This window comes from Sciurus vulgaris (assembly GCF_902686455.1).
Source record: "Sciurus vulgaris genome assembly, chromosome: 5".
Taxonomy (NCBI): Eukaryota; Metazoa; Chordata; class Mammalia; order Rodentia; family Sciuridae; genus Sciurus; species Sciurus vulgaris.
The window spans coordinates 18731408-18746828 of NC_136465.1; the positions used below are offsets into that span (position 1 = coordinate 18731408).

General features: G+C 38.4%; 1 protein-coding gene across 1 annotated transcript; it reads right to left on the reverse strand.

The window, feature by feature from the left end:
* Positions 1-220: 220 nt before the first annotated feature.
* TKTL2 (transketolase like 2) lies at positions 221-2104 on the reverse strand (the record flags this gene model as incomplete). The annotated part of the gene is made up of 1 exon (XM_079141522.1): positions 221-2104. One exon carries the CDS (start codon positions 2102-2104, stop codon positions 221-223), a length of 1884 nt encoding a protein of 627 aa, XP_078997648.1.
* Positions 2105-15421: the final 13317 nt, after the last annotated feature.

The window sequence follows — 15421 nt, forward strand, 5'->3', positions numbered from 1 at the left end:
CTTTAAAGATTTCAAAATGAGATAGACATTTATGTACGGTCAGAGTTTAACAGAAAGTCCAATAACTTGAGTTTTTGAATTAGTAATGGTGTTAAATGGCTTTGCTTTTTTTCAAAAGTACAACCATATAGATGGTTTTGTAACAAGTATAAATTCAATATAAAAACATCGGTGTTTTAAGACCAAAGTCAGCAGATTTGTTAATGAGCTATTTTATATTTTAGTTCATTAAAGTGTATTTCACAGCCTCTATGATGTGTTTGGCACTGATTCCAAACATATCCAGCAATTCACTAGGTTTCCCGCTTCGAGGCACTTCTGTCACTGCCAGCTGATGAACCAGGATGTCAGGCTCCCTGGAGACAGCTGCACATACTGCTTCTCCAATACCACCTTCTCTGTAGTGATCCTCCACTGTGATAACCCGGCCACCTGTGGCTTTTGCACTGGAAATAATGGTAGCCGTATCCAGGGGTTTAATAGTAAATGGGTCAATGACACGGATAGAAATACCTTGTTGAGAAAGATCATCAGCAGCTGCCAAGGCCTCATGTAGAGTAATGCCAGATCCAATAACTGTGACCTTGTCATTGACACTGTGGCGGACTACCTTGGCCTGTCCAATCTCAAAATTTTCTTGTGCAGTATAAATAATTGCAGTTTCTGGTCGGCTGGTTCGAATGAAGCACATTCCCTTGGTATTGGCGGCCAGATAAACTGCATGCTCTGTTGAAACAGCATCACTTGGATAGAAAATGGTGCAATTGGGAATGCTTCGGAACATGGCCAGGTCTTCCAGGGCCATCTGGGAGGGTCCATCTTCACCAACAGATACCCCACAGTGGGAACCAATGAGGTTGATATTGGTTTGGGAGATGGCTCCCATTCGGATCTGATCAAATGCCCGGGTCAAAAAGGCAGCAAAGGTACAAGCAAAGGCAATGGTTCGACCACGTGTGGCACAGCCCAGTGCCACACTAACCATGTTTTGCTCAGCAATAAAACACTCTATGAAACGCTCAGGGTGTTCTTTCTTGAATAATTCAGAAAAGGTGGAGTTCTTTGTGTCACCATCCAGAACAATAACTCTTTCATGTGCATGGCCTAGTTTAGCCAGAGCCAAACCACATGCTTTCCGAGTAGCTATCTTGTCACCACCTTTGTAAGTAGGTGGAGAGGTCATTTTTATACTCGTGATGCTGATCTGAGGTGAATCTTCCACCGGGGGCTTTGGCATGAGATTTTTGTTGGTCTGTATCTGACTCTCAATTAATTTGATAATTGCATCTGCTCTCTCCTTTGGCATTGGCTTTCCATGCCAATTTTCTGCATCCTCAATGTTTGGAATACCTCGACCCTTGAAGGTCTTGGCGATGACAGCAGTAGGTTTGTTCTTCACTTGAGCTGCTTGCCAAAATGCTTGGCACAAGGCCTCCACATCATGACCATCCACGAGGTAAGTATTCCACCCAAAGGCTTCACAGCGATTCTGGTAGATGTCTGTGCAGTGCTCAAGGGGGGCAGTGCCACTTTGTCCCAGGCGGTTCACGTCGAAGATGGCCACCAGATTGTCCAAACTGTAGTGGGAAGCAAAGGCCAAAGCCTCCCAGACAGAGCCTTCCGAGGACTCCCCGTCTCCCATCAGGCAGAACACCCGGTAGCTAGCCTTGTCGAAGTACTTGCCGGTGTACGCCATTCCACAGGCAGCACCGAGTCCTTGCCCGAGGGACCCTGTGGCCACGTCAACGAACGAGAGTCGCGGGGTGGGATGTCCCTCCAAGTCGCAGTGAATTTTCCTCAAGCTCAGCAAGTCCGATTGGCGGATGTCGCCTATCTCGGCCCAAGTGGCATAGAGGATAGGGGCGGCGTGGCCCTTGGAGAGGACAAACCGGTCGTTGTCCCGGTGCTCCGGTTCGGCCCGTTTATACCTCATGGCGTGGAAGAAGAGCACCGACATGATCTCCGCCGCGCTGCAGCACGACGTGGGGTGCCCGGAGCTGGAGGAGCACGTGGCCCTGATGGAATGGATTCGCAGGCGGTGGGCCGTGTCCTGCAGCACCTGCAGCGTCTCAGCGTCGAGCCTGGCGTCGTTGGCCATGGCCATGGCTGAGCTCTAGATTCAGTTCCCGGAGGGGGTGCCGCGGGAACGCGCCGGGCGGTTCCCTCACGTGACCACGTGCGAGGCCCCGCCCAAGGGCTGTGCCGCGCATGCGCTATCTGTCCTTGTAGCGCCACCGCGTGGATGGTCAGTGCGTAACACTTGCAGGCTCAGCGTTATTCAAAATAACTCAACTTTTTCGTACTTTGCTATGATATAAATTCAGAAAGGGGCATTTTCAGATCCGTGTATTATAGGAAGCTATTTGAGGGATTGTACTCTATATTGGAGCCATTTTCCTTCATTTAAATAAGAACTGGAAAGCTGAAAAGATCCCAATTCTCTTTTCATCTAACGAACTCTCAGCAGGGACTTTCTCAGAGCGATTAAAAATTCTGAATATCCGCTTTAACAGCAGAAATACAATGAGTAAGTAGCCCAAGAGTCACAGGACAAACAAATCCAAAACCACTCACCAGAAGAATAACCAGAACTGCAGTTTTCCCACTGAATCCTAAAGAACTACTGTTGTGTTAGAATAATTAAGTAGGAGGTCATTAGGCTGAGGCAGCTTCAGCTCTCTGGGTTCCTACCTAAGCAGATCAAAACACAATTCAGAATGAACAGTACAGTGAAACGAGCTTCACCAGACAGAAACTGCCAACTAACTTCTAAGTAGAGTCTTTGCACTCTGAGTCCAATACAGCTTTACTTTAACCAATCAAATATTTTCTTTGTCTTGCTTCTGCTTTCACCTTATAAAAGCTTCCTTCTGGGCCCCTTTGGCAGAGTCCGCAAACTGCTGGGCGTCTGGTGTGGTCTGATCTGTGAATTGCCAAATGCTCAAATAAATTCTTAAAATGTCTTAATGTGTCTCAGTGTACCTTTTAACAACTGTTACTACAAATAATTTTCAAAACAAAATTAGTTACTTAAGTTTTAAAACTGAACTTGTGCCATTGCCAAACTCTTCCAGCAAGCAAAAGTTAGAGCTTGTCATCAACAACACAAAATGAAAACAATGGCAGTATATCATATTCCCCCCGCGTGGCAGTGTTAAACATCTTGGTTCTTAAGCAATACTTCTTAAATTCTTTACCCTGACTTAACACTAAAATTACAACATTAAAAAAATGCCTGAGTTCCCCCCCCAGACAAATTTAATTTAAATTTCTGAAACTAAAGTCTGAGAGGCTATGTTTTAAAAAATGCACCCATTGATTCAAATCAAGATTAAGGTTAAGAACAGATAATATGGTTAATGGAAGCAGGGAATCTGAAGATAGATCAGTGGTTCTCAACACTGGTTGTACTTTAAAATCATCTGGGAAGCTTTATAAAAATCTCATGTCCAGGCTGTACTCCAAACCAATTAAATCAGAATTCTGGAGATGAATTTAGGCATCAGTAATTTTAAAAGCTCCCTGGAGAATTTCAGTGCTTCCTCGGGGTTGTAAACAACTTACACAGGGGGTCTAGCTACTCTTTAATGTCTCTTGCTTGGTATTTCAGAAAAATATTTTAGATTTTTTTATGATTCTAAGTATCTCTATTATTTTACTTTTTAAGGACACATATTGGGATAAACAGTAATGGTATGACACTAACATTTTTTAACACTTGGTGAACAAATGTTGGAGATGGACAAATCTTTAAACAATTATCTTATATTCATCATTCCCCATGTCCTTTGCAAATCAATATTTGCTTTATCTTTTTAGGCAAATAAAGGGACAGAAAATACAAGCAGACCAGACTAGGACTAGGAGTAAAGAAGATGGACATTAGAGGGAAAAAAATAATCAGATTATCTAATAGCAAACTAGGGAGGCGGGGCAGGGCTGGATAGGAAAGCAGTAAATAGAAACACATGGCTAGCTCATTGTTATTTTGCAGAAGAGAGCTCCAATCCACACAATCTAAATATAATAGTAGAAAAATGATCTATGAGGCAGTGTCCACATGAAAAACATATGGGAGAATTAGGAACTAGTTAACTTTTCTTTCCAAGGACCCAAATTCTTCCATTCACTGAACCTAAGCTATTTGCTAAAGTAAAAGGTTGTTAACATGTGTTAAAGTCATTTTGTGTATTTGTATGAAGAAAAAACTGTTGTCTTGGAGACTTAATACCTTAAATAATGAGTATGAATTTCCCTCTGTCATTCTGTCAGACCATGTGGATGTTTCATGCTATAGAAATAATTTTTTGTAATTATTAAATGTTATGATAGTTTTGAAAGGGAAATCTGGAAAGTTATATGTATGTATATATAGATGTATGCATATTTAAGTTATTATTTTCTTTAAATGTGCTTCACCATATACAACAGATAACTATAAGTATAGATTTAAATAATTTGATAATGCAAAATTACCCAATGTGACCATGAACACAACTTAGTAGGATAAATCAAATACACAATACCACTTTTTGTTTCACTTATTTAGAAGAAGCTATTACTGACAAAAGACCAACCAAAAAAATTTAAGACAGTATGCCGAAAACTTAGTTGTCAGTTGAAGAATACATTATTAATTGTGGAAGTCATTTTGAAGGCCAGTTAAAAGATTTGGCAAATAGAAAAATACTTATTCACTTATTAATAATTATTCACTTATTTATTCACAAGAGGTAGGGATTAGCAAATTCAAGGGCCTATTGGGCTTGTGGGAAGGGTGGTACCTGATCATGAGGGATAGCATAAGAGGGCTGGATGGGCCTGCAGCAAACAGAAGGGTACAAGCCCCCTGAAAGGCATTCAGAACTGAAAACCTTATGAATGTTTTGTTGGATAAATAAAACAGACCAGGTTTCCCATTTTGACTCCTGATTTAAAGTCTGTTTAAACAACAACTATAACAAATTTCTTGTTCTACCTTTGTTTAAATTTGTCACTGTAATTCTCCTATTATGCAGAAGTATTCACTGTGGTGTATATTTCCCATGAAAATAAAACCCAGTAGGATCACTCATACAAGTAGCTACGGAAGAGAAAATATAAATAACAAAATTTGGTAAGTGAGATTTCTATTGGGCTACAGTAGAGGAAACAGAGCACACAGTTACTGATTACTCAGGAGGTCTACCTGATTTGTGAAACCATATATTTTCACCATGCGAGGGTGAGTAGTATTTACAGGTTGGGAACACTGAAGTTTTACTTACATCTTATCTTAACTGTTGAGTTTTGTTAAAAGAGAAACATAAAAAAGACACAAATGCTGAATTCATTTTTTCTCCCTTTATTTGAATTTGGCTTAGTAGCCAGAGTACAGATCAAAGGGAAGGTATGATCCTTGTGTTAGGCAGGGTATGGTAGTGCACACTTGTAATCCCAGAGGTTGGGGAGGCTTAGGCAGGAGGATTGCAAGTTAAGAGACCAGCCTCAGCAATTTAGCGAGCCCCTAAGCATCTTAGTGAGACCCTGTCTCAAAATAAAAACTACAAAAAGACTGGGATGTGGCTTAGTAGTTAAGCACTCTTGGTTTCAATTCCTGGTATAAAGAAAAAAGATTCTTGTGTAAGGCACTAAGTTTCTTGAAGGGGGAAATGGGCAATACTCCTGTGGTTATCACTTTGAAAATTACAGCAGATGTTACTGTTATTCCTATACCACTTTTTCTGTAGTCTAAAAATCCTATTTTGGGCTGGTGATGGAGAAAGATAGGGAAGAGGTAGCAAGATATTTAGAAAACTATGTCTACCACTCAACTTTAGAGGATAGATGTAATTGATCTAAGATGAGCATTACCTTTCCCTTTTGCTAGTAATAGAGGTCAGTCTCACTTATAGTCAGTAAGATATAAGCAAAAGTCTGCTCTGGGTTAGAATGATTTCTATGAAAAGTTTTTCTTCCTGGTAAATGTTTGTGAGTAAAGAATTGGGCTGTCTTCTTTTGATCCCTCTACCACCCACCATCACTACCTCCACCACCCCTCCCTTCAGAATATGTGGTGTTAGAGGCAATAAGCTCAAGAATGATGGTTGGAATTGAATAATAAAGAATTTGGATAATTCAAAACTTTGTGGATTCACAACCAGCCTTAGGACCAGTATTTCCAAACTTGCTAAGAAAACAGCAAATGTCTCTGTGGTTTTCACAGCTATGTGGGGTGAGTTTCTATAATCTGCAGTTGAAAGCATTCCTAGCAAATACAAAATGAATCATTTAAGCTTGTTTGATTCTATGATCAGGGAAGAACAACAACAATAAAGAGGTTCAGAATAGAATGGATGGTACACAAAGGAGTATAGTTTTCTTAGTAGTTTTATTTTCGATGTCTTTCCATTCATGTGCCTACAGCTCAGACCTTTTTTGTTATATCATTATTGTCACTGCTGTTGTTGATACACTGACTATCTCTCGGAAAACTAAAATCTTTACACTTGGTACATGGGTATCATGTATAGGAGGGACTCAAATAGTGTGTGTCATACTCATTTACTGTCTGGCCTAGTTGGTTGAGTATAGTACAAATGTAAAAATGACATTTCAGTATGTGTGTGTTCATATGGCTCAGTAACATTTTGTGAAAAATATTCTTCTCTCTCTGCCCTGATAATAATCTTGAAACATACCAATACAAGCATCTCTTACTTTTGAAAGATAAATGATAATTTAAAATAATAGCAATTATTTAATTTTTTTAAAAAATCCAAAGTCTTGGATTTATACTGTATTACTGATTGTGAGTCAGTGTGATCTACCTCAAATATAAATTTTAATTCATCCTATTGACCCTTTTGAACTAGGGCTACTATTGCACACATTAAACATGGAATAAGTATGTGTGTGTGTGTGTCCTACCTAACCTCTTCCCACACTCAGATCAAATTCAGTCCTCAACAGAGAATTTATTTTAACTAAAACAATTTTATTGAATTTGTTGAGTTATAGTTAAAAACAATGATCTGAATAACAGTAATCCATTTAATCACGAATTAGTGAATTTGAACAAATGTTTGTGTCTATTTAACTACCACCACAATAAAAATATTTTTAAGTACTTCTGTCATTCCAGAACATTCCATTATGTTTTGCTTTCAGTTGCTCTCCACCCTGGGCCTCACCAATCTGCTTTCTATTTCTGAGCTCTGTCTGATGTGAAACCCATTCATTGAAATTTTTATTTCAAATATGGTACTTTGAATTTCTAGAAGTTCCATTTGATTCTTCTTTAAATCTTTCTCTACTCACAATAGTTTCATTTAGTCCTTCTAGCAGAGTTCATGAAGATGTTAAAAAGTTCTTGTTTGCTAAAGCTATCATTTTTCCCTCTGTTCCTAGTGACTATTTTTGCTTTTGATAATAAATGGCACTACCTTGCTTTTTAAAATATTTGGTATTTTTGAAAAATGCTCAATCTTATTTAGGGATGCTGAATTTAGCTTTATTGTATTTTTTAAAGGAAAGTTGGACTTTGTTCTGGAAGGCAACCTGTTTTTTTTTTTTTTTAAATGTTAATTCTAATAAAGAAAATCTAGAGTAAGCTTTTCTCTGGTGATAGTTTGGTGACACTACAAAAGCATAACCTCTTCAGGGTTTCCATTGAATGTCCTGAGTATTTGACAAGCACCCTCTACTCTGGCTTGTCAGACTAATGTCTCTGCCCTGTGTGAACTCTGGGAACTGCTTGGATATTACTGCTTCTGAGTTGTCATTTGCCTGGCCTTGTGGATGTGCACTTTATGCAAGGGTTTTCTTTCTACAATTTCTGGGGATATATATCCAGATACAGATCTTCTTTCTTGTAAACATTCTGACACCAGCTCAGCCTCCTGAGCTCTAGTCTCTGCTCCTGTATTTCAACACTTCTCTGTCAGATACCCTTCCCTGTAGGCCTCTCTGTAATGTGCCTCCAGGAGTAAAGTCAGACAAATAACATGTTTTTCTTCATTTTTTTTCCCCTTTCCATAGCCCTGTGTTGCCTCTTTTCCAATGTATGGAAACTTTTGTCTTGTTTGTGTTTAGTTTGTCTAGTTTTCTATCTGTTCAAGGCTCGAAGAGAAGGGTCATTCCCATTACTCCATCATGACCTCAGAACAGCAGTTCCCAATATTTTGAATTTTCACAACTTTGTACAGGACATGTACTTTCCAGATAATGATAGCTCAGCCTACCTCACTCCTTTTTGTCGAGCACCCCTCTGATTCACGTGCTGGCCTTATCCCTGACTTCATAAGACTTTGGAGTTAGAATTACTAACTATATCAATTATTAATAACACTTCCTATGTAATTTAAAAAGTTGTTCTCTTAATAAAATCTTAATTGTTAAGAAGTATCAAAAATTCCATTGTTATGGTTAGATTTGCCAGCAAGATTTAAAATTGCTCTGTTAAGCCCCAAAAAAACCCTTTTGAATTTGAATGATTTAAATTGAACCTCTCAAAAACATATCAGCTAACTACCTTTCTTCTTATAAAGGTTACATAGAGCATTAACCTTTTCTTGGATGACTAATGGTCATCATTATAAACACTGGCTATTGTGCTCTATTGAAATTCAATGAAAAATTCAATCAAACAGATCAAAGTAACTATTGAGAATAGTGCCTGAGGAAGGTTATTTCCAGCATTTTTTGTTCGGAATAAATGTTTTACTTTTGTTACTGTACCGTAGTCTATTTTTCATACTATGTGACTGTGGTAACAAAATGGTGAGAGAAAAGGAGAGGCAGTGACTCAAGAAGAATTTATTTCTCAATCACAAAATTGTTCATCAGGAGGTGGGAGGTCCTGTCTTGTCAAGCATCTCTGCTCAACAGTGTTTTATAAAGTCCCAGATTCTCTCCATCCTGGTCCCCAGTCATTGACTCAGGTGTCACTCTCATCTGTGAAGCTGAAACCAGAGCCATCCCATCCAGTTGACTCATTACAGGAATCCATTTCTTTTTCAGGATGTGACCCAGAAATCTGAAGCGTCACTTCTCATTTCACATTGGTGAGAACTTACTTGCCGAGCTGCACGCAAAGTTAAGAGATTGGGAATTGTAGCAATCTGCCATTGATCTGTTAAGACTTAGAGGAAGAGCTTATATGTACTATGAGGAAACCAGTATTGGTTTATCACAATTCACAATCTCTACCACTTATTATTTTAATACTTAACCTTTGTCTCTGCTGTGTAGACACATAACCTTGTAAACATTATTCACAGTGTTTTCAAGTCTAACATGTTTGTCAACAAAGGATGCTTTAGAAACAAAGCATTATTTTCATCAAATGGTAATAATTTATTCATTTCTTCACTGCATGATTAATAGATGACAACCATGTGCAATGCTTTACAGAGGAGTCGAAGGTGGCTGTCACCCTCTAGATGCTGGCTTGGATCAGAAAGACAAGGTGGGCACACATGATTATAGCAATTCCCTCTGGGCATCAAGTGTAGAGGGCAGAGGAGCAAGTGGCCAGCCAGTGACCAGGAAGGTACAATGGAAGAGGGAATCATTGACCTCAGCTTTGGGAATGGGCAAAATTTTGGATAAAATACGTACAAGAGGAAGTGAGTGAGCAAGTTATGAATGTGGAAAGAGAATTCTCTTCCAAAAGGAAGGAAAGACTCTTGCGGAGAAACAGTGAGCAGGGAAAGAAGGAAGATGGATCTTGAAAAAGACTTGAAACAGAGCTAAGTGGGTTATTTTGATGTTTTGTTTTGTTCTCTTGCTTTTGACTTGAGGGCAAGGTAAAATGGAGAGATTTTTTTTTATCATTTGAGTGTCTTTATCATAGTAGTATTGTGGAAAATTGTTTTGGTAGTGTTAGGAAAAATAAATGGAATTGGGGGAAAAACAAAGGTAGGAGGGATGAGGCTATCCAAATTGTGCAGAAGTCAGATATTAAAGGGCTATGCTAGGAAATTATTTGTATTGTTAGCTCCATGCACTTTTTTTAAAGAATAGTACCAAACATTATTTTTTTATTATTATTATTTTTATTTAGCTTTTAATTTTTTACAGACTGCATTTTGATTCATTGTACACAGATGGGGTACATCATTTCGTTTCTATGGTTGTGCACAATGTAGATTCATACCATTCGTGTGATCATACATGTACATAGGGTAGTGATATCTGCCTCATTCCACCATTTTTCATACCCCCTCCCTCTCATTTTCTTCTACATATTCTAAAGTTCCCCCATTATTCTCTCATTTTTCATCCCCCACCCCCATCCAACATTAAAGTTAATACAAGCAAGTGGAGTTACTTGACAGTCGATGCCAAAAGCAAAGAAAGTGGTGGATGTGCTTTGGTGGGTGTACTACTTTTCTAAATCTGCCACAAATTGGATGACTCCATCAACAGATTTGGATGCTAAAAGTAAAACATCAATGTGTTGGTAGGGTTGGTTCCTCCCTGAGGGCTAGGGGAAGGATCCAAGCCTGGACTCTCTCCTTGGCATGTGGATGGCTGACTGGCTTTTCCCTGTGTCTTCACACCATCTTTCCTTCCTCTGCATAAAGCTCCATTTTTTTCATAAGGACACCAGTCAGATTAGGGCCCACCCTAATGACCTCACTTGAACTCGATTATCTCTGTAAAGACCCTATAAATTCCTCTGTAAAGACCTCCAAGTAAGGTCACATTGTAAGGTACTACAGTAGGATTCCAATATCTCTTTTGGGGGAGACATAATTTCCCTGCTACCCCCAGTATAACTCCAGTCTTTATAAGAGAGTTCTCCCTATGTGTGGGTGTGAGTCCAAACTTCTTTTTATAAGGTTACCAGCTATACTGGATGAGGGACCACCCTTCTCCAGTTCACCTCATCTTTACTAATTATAACTGCCATGATCCTATTTTCAAATAAGGTCACATTCTGAGGTACTGATGATTAGAACTTAAACATGAATTTGGAAGAACACAATTCAACTAATAACAGTGAGGATTCACATAATGTTTGTATAATTACCAAAAACTACCCAAACCTGACATGGTGGCACGTGCCTGTAATCCCAGAGATGGTTCAGGAGGCTGAGGCAGGAGGATCTCAAGTTCAAAGACAGCCTTAGCAATTTAGCAACGCCCTAAGCAACTAAGCAAGATCCGATCTCAAAATAAAATATAAGCAAGGGTTGGGGATGTGGGTCAATGGTTAAGTGGCCCTGGGTTCAATACCCAGTACAAAACAAAAACAAAAACAAAAGCAAAAAACCTGAAAAATGTATCCTTTATTCATAAATTACTGAAGATATAGAATTCTGGGCTTATAGCTCCCTTTAAATGTGACAGGTGTAAAAAATATTAGCAAACTCCATTTTTATCACTTTTTCTACTACTACATATATACATGATTATAATAAGCTACCCTAAAATAAAATTTTAAAATAAGTCCTTAACAATAACCAAAACTTCCTTCTTTCTACTTCAAACCTTCCTCGTCCCTTTCCCTTCTCCTGATCCTGGGGTTTGAACCTAGGGACGCTCTACCACTTAGCTACATCCTCAGCCCTTTTAAAAATTTTATGTGGAGACAGGATCTTGCTAAATTGCCCAGGCTGGCTTCTAACTTGTGATGCTCCTCCAGTTTCTGGGATTACAGTCATGTACAGCACACCTAGGTTGACGTCTTGTTAAAAGATTCACAACACTTGCAGCCTCATCTCAATCACCAACTCCCATATTTTGGTTTGCATCAGTTTATCACTAGTGTATCAAAATCTTTGTCCACTTTAATGATCAAATTCAGCTTTCCTCAACCTTTTTTTATTGGAAAAAGTTATAAAATATATTGTTTTGAAAAATTCAAATCCAGTGGAAGAATAGAATTAAAAGTCATGTCCTGAGCTCTCCCTACCTTGATCCTAATCTTATAAAGTTATTTTGATTCTTTTCAGCTGTTTTTCTGTGCATTTTCTGTTCCACATTTTATTGTAAATGGGATTTATTGTACCATTTTATTAGTATTGGTTTTATATTTAAGTCTGTAGGGTGTTTTCTTATGGATACATGTAGATCTCAGCTTTAAGAACAGCAGTAGTTTTTTTTTTTTTTTTTTTTTTTTTAAGTATTTAGTGTAGCGAGTTCGAGAGATTGGGGCTGATCAAAGAAAAAGATTCGGCCACCAGGTGGCACTAGCGCACAGTTCATTTGGGAGAACCTTTGACAGTTTTGTGTGTGTTGAGGGAGCAGGTGCGGGGCACTTCCTTCCACATGATAACTTCCAAAAGGCAAGTTTGCAGAGGTCACTACCCAGAAGCAGGAGAGAGGGGAATCAAAGAGGGATTGGGAAGGTGGGCGTAAGTGTATGATGCCATTCAGCAGCATGGTGGGAGTCTAGGAGAGAAAACTGAGGAGCAGCAATTGTGTTATATGTGGTATTTATGACAAGCAGATGTTCGGTGCATTTCTCAGGTTCTTCAAAGCAGGCAGGCTCTAAATGGCTAAGGAACTACTTTTTTGTGCTATATTTAAAATAATTGGATGTGTTAAACTTTGAGTTTGGCACTGGCAGACTTTTCAGTTAACAGGTCCCAGCCTGCTGTGAAGTAGACATAGGGCCAATATACAGGGACCAGCTTTAACTCATTTAAGTGACAACAGTTTCTCCCCTGTGGGGTGGGGGGAGTCACAAACAGGTCAAAAGAAAACTTACTATTTGATATTATATCTGACAAAAGGCTAATTTTATCAAAATAATCAGAACTTCTAAAAATAAATAGAATAAAATGATAAAGCAGAATAGGCTTCTCCAAAATCAACCCTGAACAACTACAGGAACAGCAAAGAAGAGGGTTGGAAGTACATTGCAATTGTGAGACACCCCTGGGAAGACAGGAGGTGGTGAGTGATGGGGAGGGAGGGAGGCAGGGGCAGGTCTCAGCAGGTGCCAAGCAGGAGGGTGTCTGTGGCAGTTCTGGAGGATCTGGAGAGGTCGCTCTTTTGGCTCCCGTCTCTAGGACCTAGAAGTGGGGAACACTGCAGCATTCCAATGTGTCGAGGTTCCTCTAAGGCTGCACAGAGGGAGGCAGCCCTCGGGGACTGATGACAACAGGGTCAGGATGAAGTTACCTTTGCAGGCTCCTGCCTCCAACTCTCCTGCTGCTGCTGTCCCTGCCGCTCGATTCTCAGAGATTTAAACTTTGCTTTCTTTAAATTCTCCAAGAAGGACACAGATGGGTGAATGTGAGTATTTCTTCAACACACATGACAGGACATGACAGCCAAATTTCATCAGTGAAATAAATTTGATGCTCCAGGTCCCAAGAAAATATATCCCTGAGGAGTACAACTACTACTACTGAAAGGCTTTAAAAATGGAAGAATGCAAACTACATGAAGCAGATTTGTTGGAACAGATGGACAATGATTTAAAATAAATACAAATATACATCCAGAAGAGTTAAGGATGATCTTGATATCATAGCAAAGGGATGTGGAATTACTTTATAAGACAAGTGTAAACATTATATTTAAAAATGAAATCGATGAAATGAAGATGACAGTAGGTGAAATATTGTCGAGATGATTGTATCAAAGAAGCAAATAGTAAACCAGAAGATCAAATTCTTAAGCCTCATTAGGCAGCAAAAAAATAAAGAGATGGAAAATGTGAAAGAAGTGCTAAAAGAGAGGATGAACGGATCACTATCCAGATAATTCAAATTCTATGAGGAAATTGGAAGAAGCCACAGAGTATGAAAGATATATAATAAAACACCAAAACACAAATGCATTTAGTATAAATGAAGAAGAGCCATAACAATAGAAATTAAGTGACTCCTCCAAGAAAATCAAACCATTCTCAAAGGAACAAAAATTGAACAAAAATGAGGTTTTACAATAGTGATAATGGAATCAAGAAACAAAGAAGTAATGTATTTGGGTTCTAAAAAAATTTTTTTTTAGCAGTTGGTACTCTATATCCCCAGATTCTGCGCTGGGGTTCAAAGACCTCAGGTGGAGAATGTCAGGAAACAGTGTCAGTGCTGAACATCCAAGACTTTTTCTTGTTATTCCTTAAACAAGACAGTATAACTACTACTTATGTAGCATTTATATTGTATTAGAAGTTACAAGTCCACATACAGATTATTTTAAATATATGGTAGGATAGGGGTAGGTTATATGCAAATGCATTGCCACTTTACATAATGGACTTAAGCATCCACAGATTTTGGTATCCAAACATGTAAATGTGGAGGAGTGTAAAGAATAATTATAAAGCAAACACCAAAGTAACCACCACCTAGATTAAGAAATATTGCTGGTTATCCATGAAAGTCTCAGTAAAAAATGTAGCATAGTTATTTTTCCTGATTTTGAACTTTATATAAATGGAATTTATGTACTATATATGTATTTTTGTAGTACTTCTTTTATGTTATAGTTAAAATTTTATGCATTGTTTTAAATAACTATAATTTGTTCATTTCTTTGCTACATAAGATTTATTTTATGTTTCAAGTCTTCTGTTAATGAACAGTTTTTAATTGCAGTCTGGGATATTACAAAAATCATGGCTAAAGAGGACACTGTCATTGTGAACAATGCTGCTATTCTTGTATGTATATTCTGAGAGATGTGTGTCAAAATTCTTTTAGGGTATATATGTGGAAATACATATACCCAACAGATTGTACAAATTTTAAATATCTAGATGATACCAAACTATTTTTCAATATAAGTTTTCTATTTGAGGTCAGGAACAAAAGAATGTTACCCATTACTACTATTTAGAATCATATTAAGAAAATGCTGTTCTATTTCTGATTTATGTGTATTAGTAAAATCTAAAAAAAACTAGGCTTCAAATTCTAATGTGAAAAGATACGCAAGTCATCATTTTTTAAAAAGTGATTATGGTACTATTGAGATTTTCTACTCCTTTGTGTCAGTTTTGATAGGTTATATATTTTTCTTAGAATTGCTTCCCTTTACCAAATTTAAAAAGTGAATGGCATACATTTGCTTATAATATCATCTAATGCTTACATAAATCTGAAGTGATTTCAGTGGTTTCAAATTCGATCTTGGTTAATTGGGTCTCCTCTCATTCTCTTTTTGCTTTCTCTTCTTCTCTTTTCCTCCTTTCTCCTTCATGTCCCATCAGAATATGAATTGAGGGCAGGGACATTGAAAGAATATCTTCAATGCCTGGCATACAGAAGACATTGGATAAATGTTTACTGGATGAATTTATTGTTTATGGAATTGTAACATGGTGTGAGAAAACGTTAAAACTGGGCTGGAAGGGGCCTTGAGTATGAGGTAGGTTAGGTGGGAATAAACCAGGAGTCAGGTGGAGAAAGGCTTTGTCCAAGGTCGTCCAGTACAGGCCCGGCCTTTGCAGAGCTGGGTCACAGCCAACGCCTCC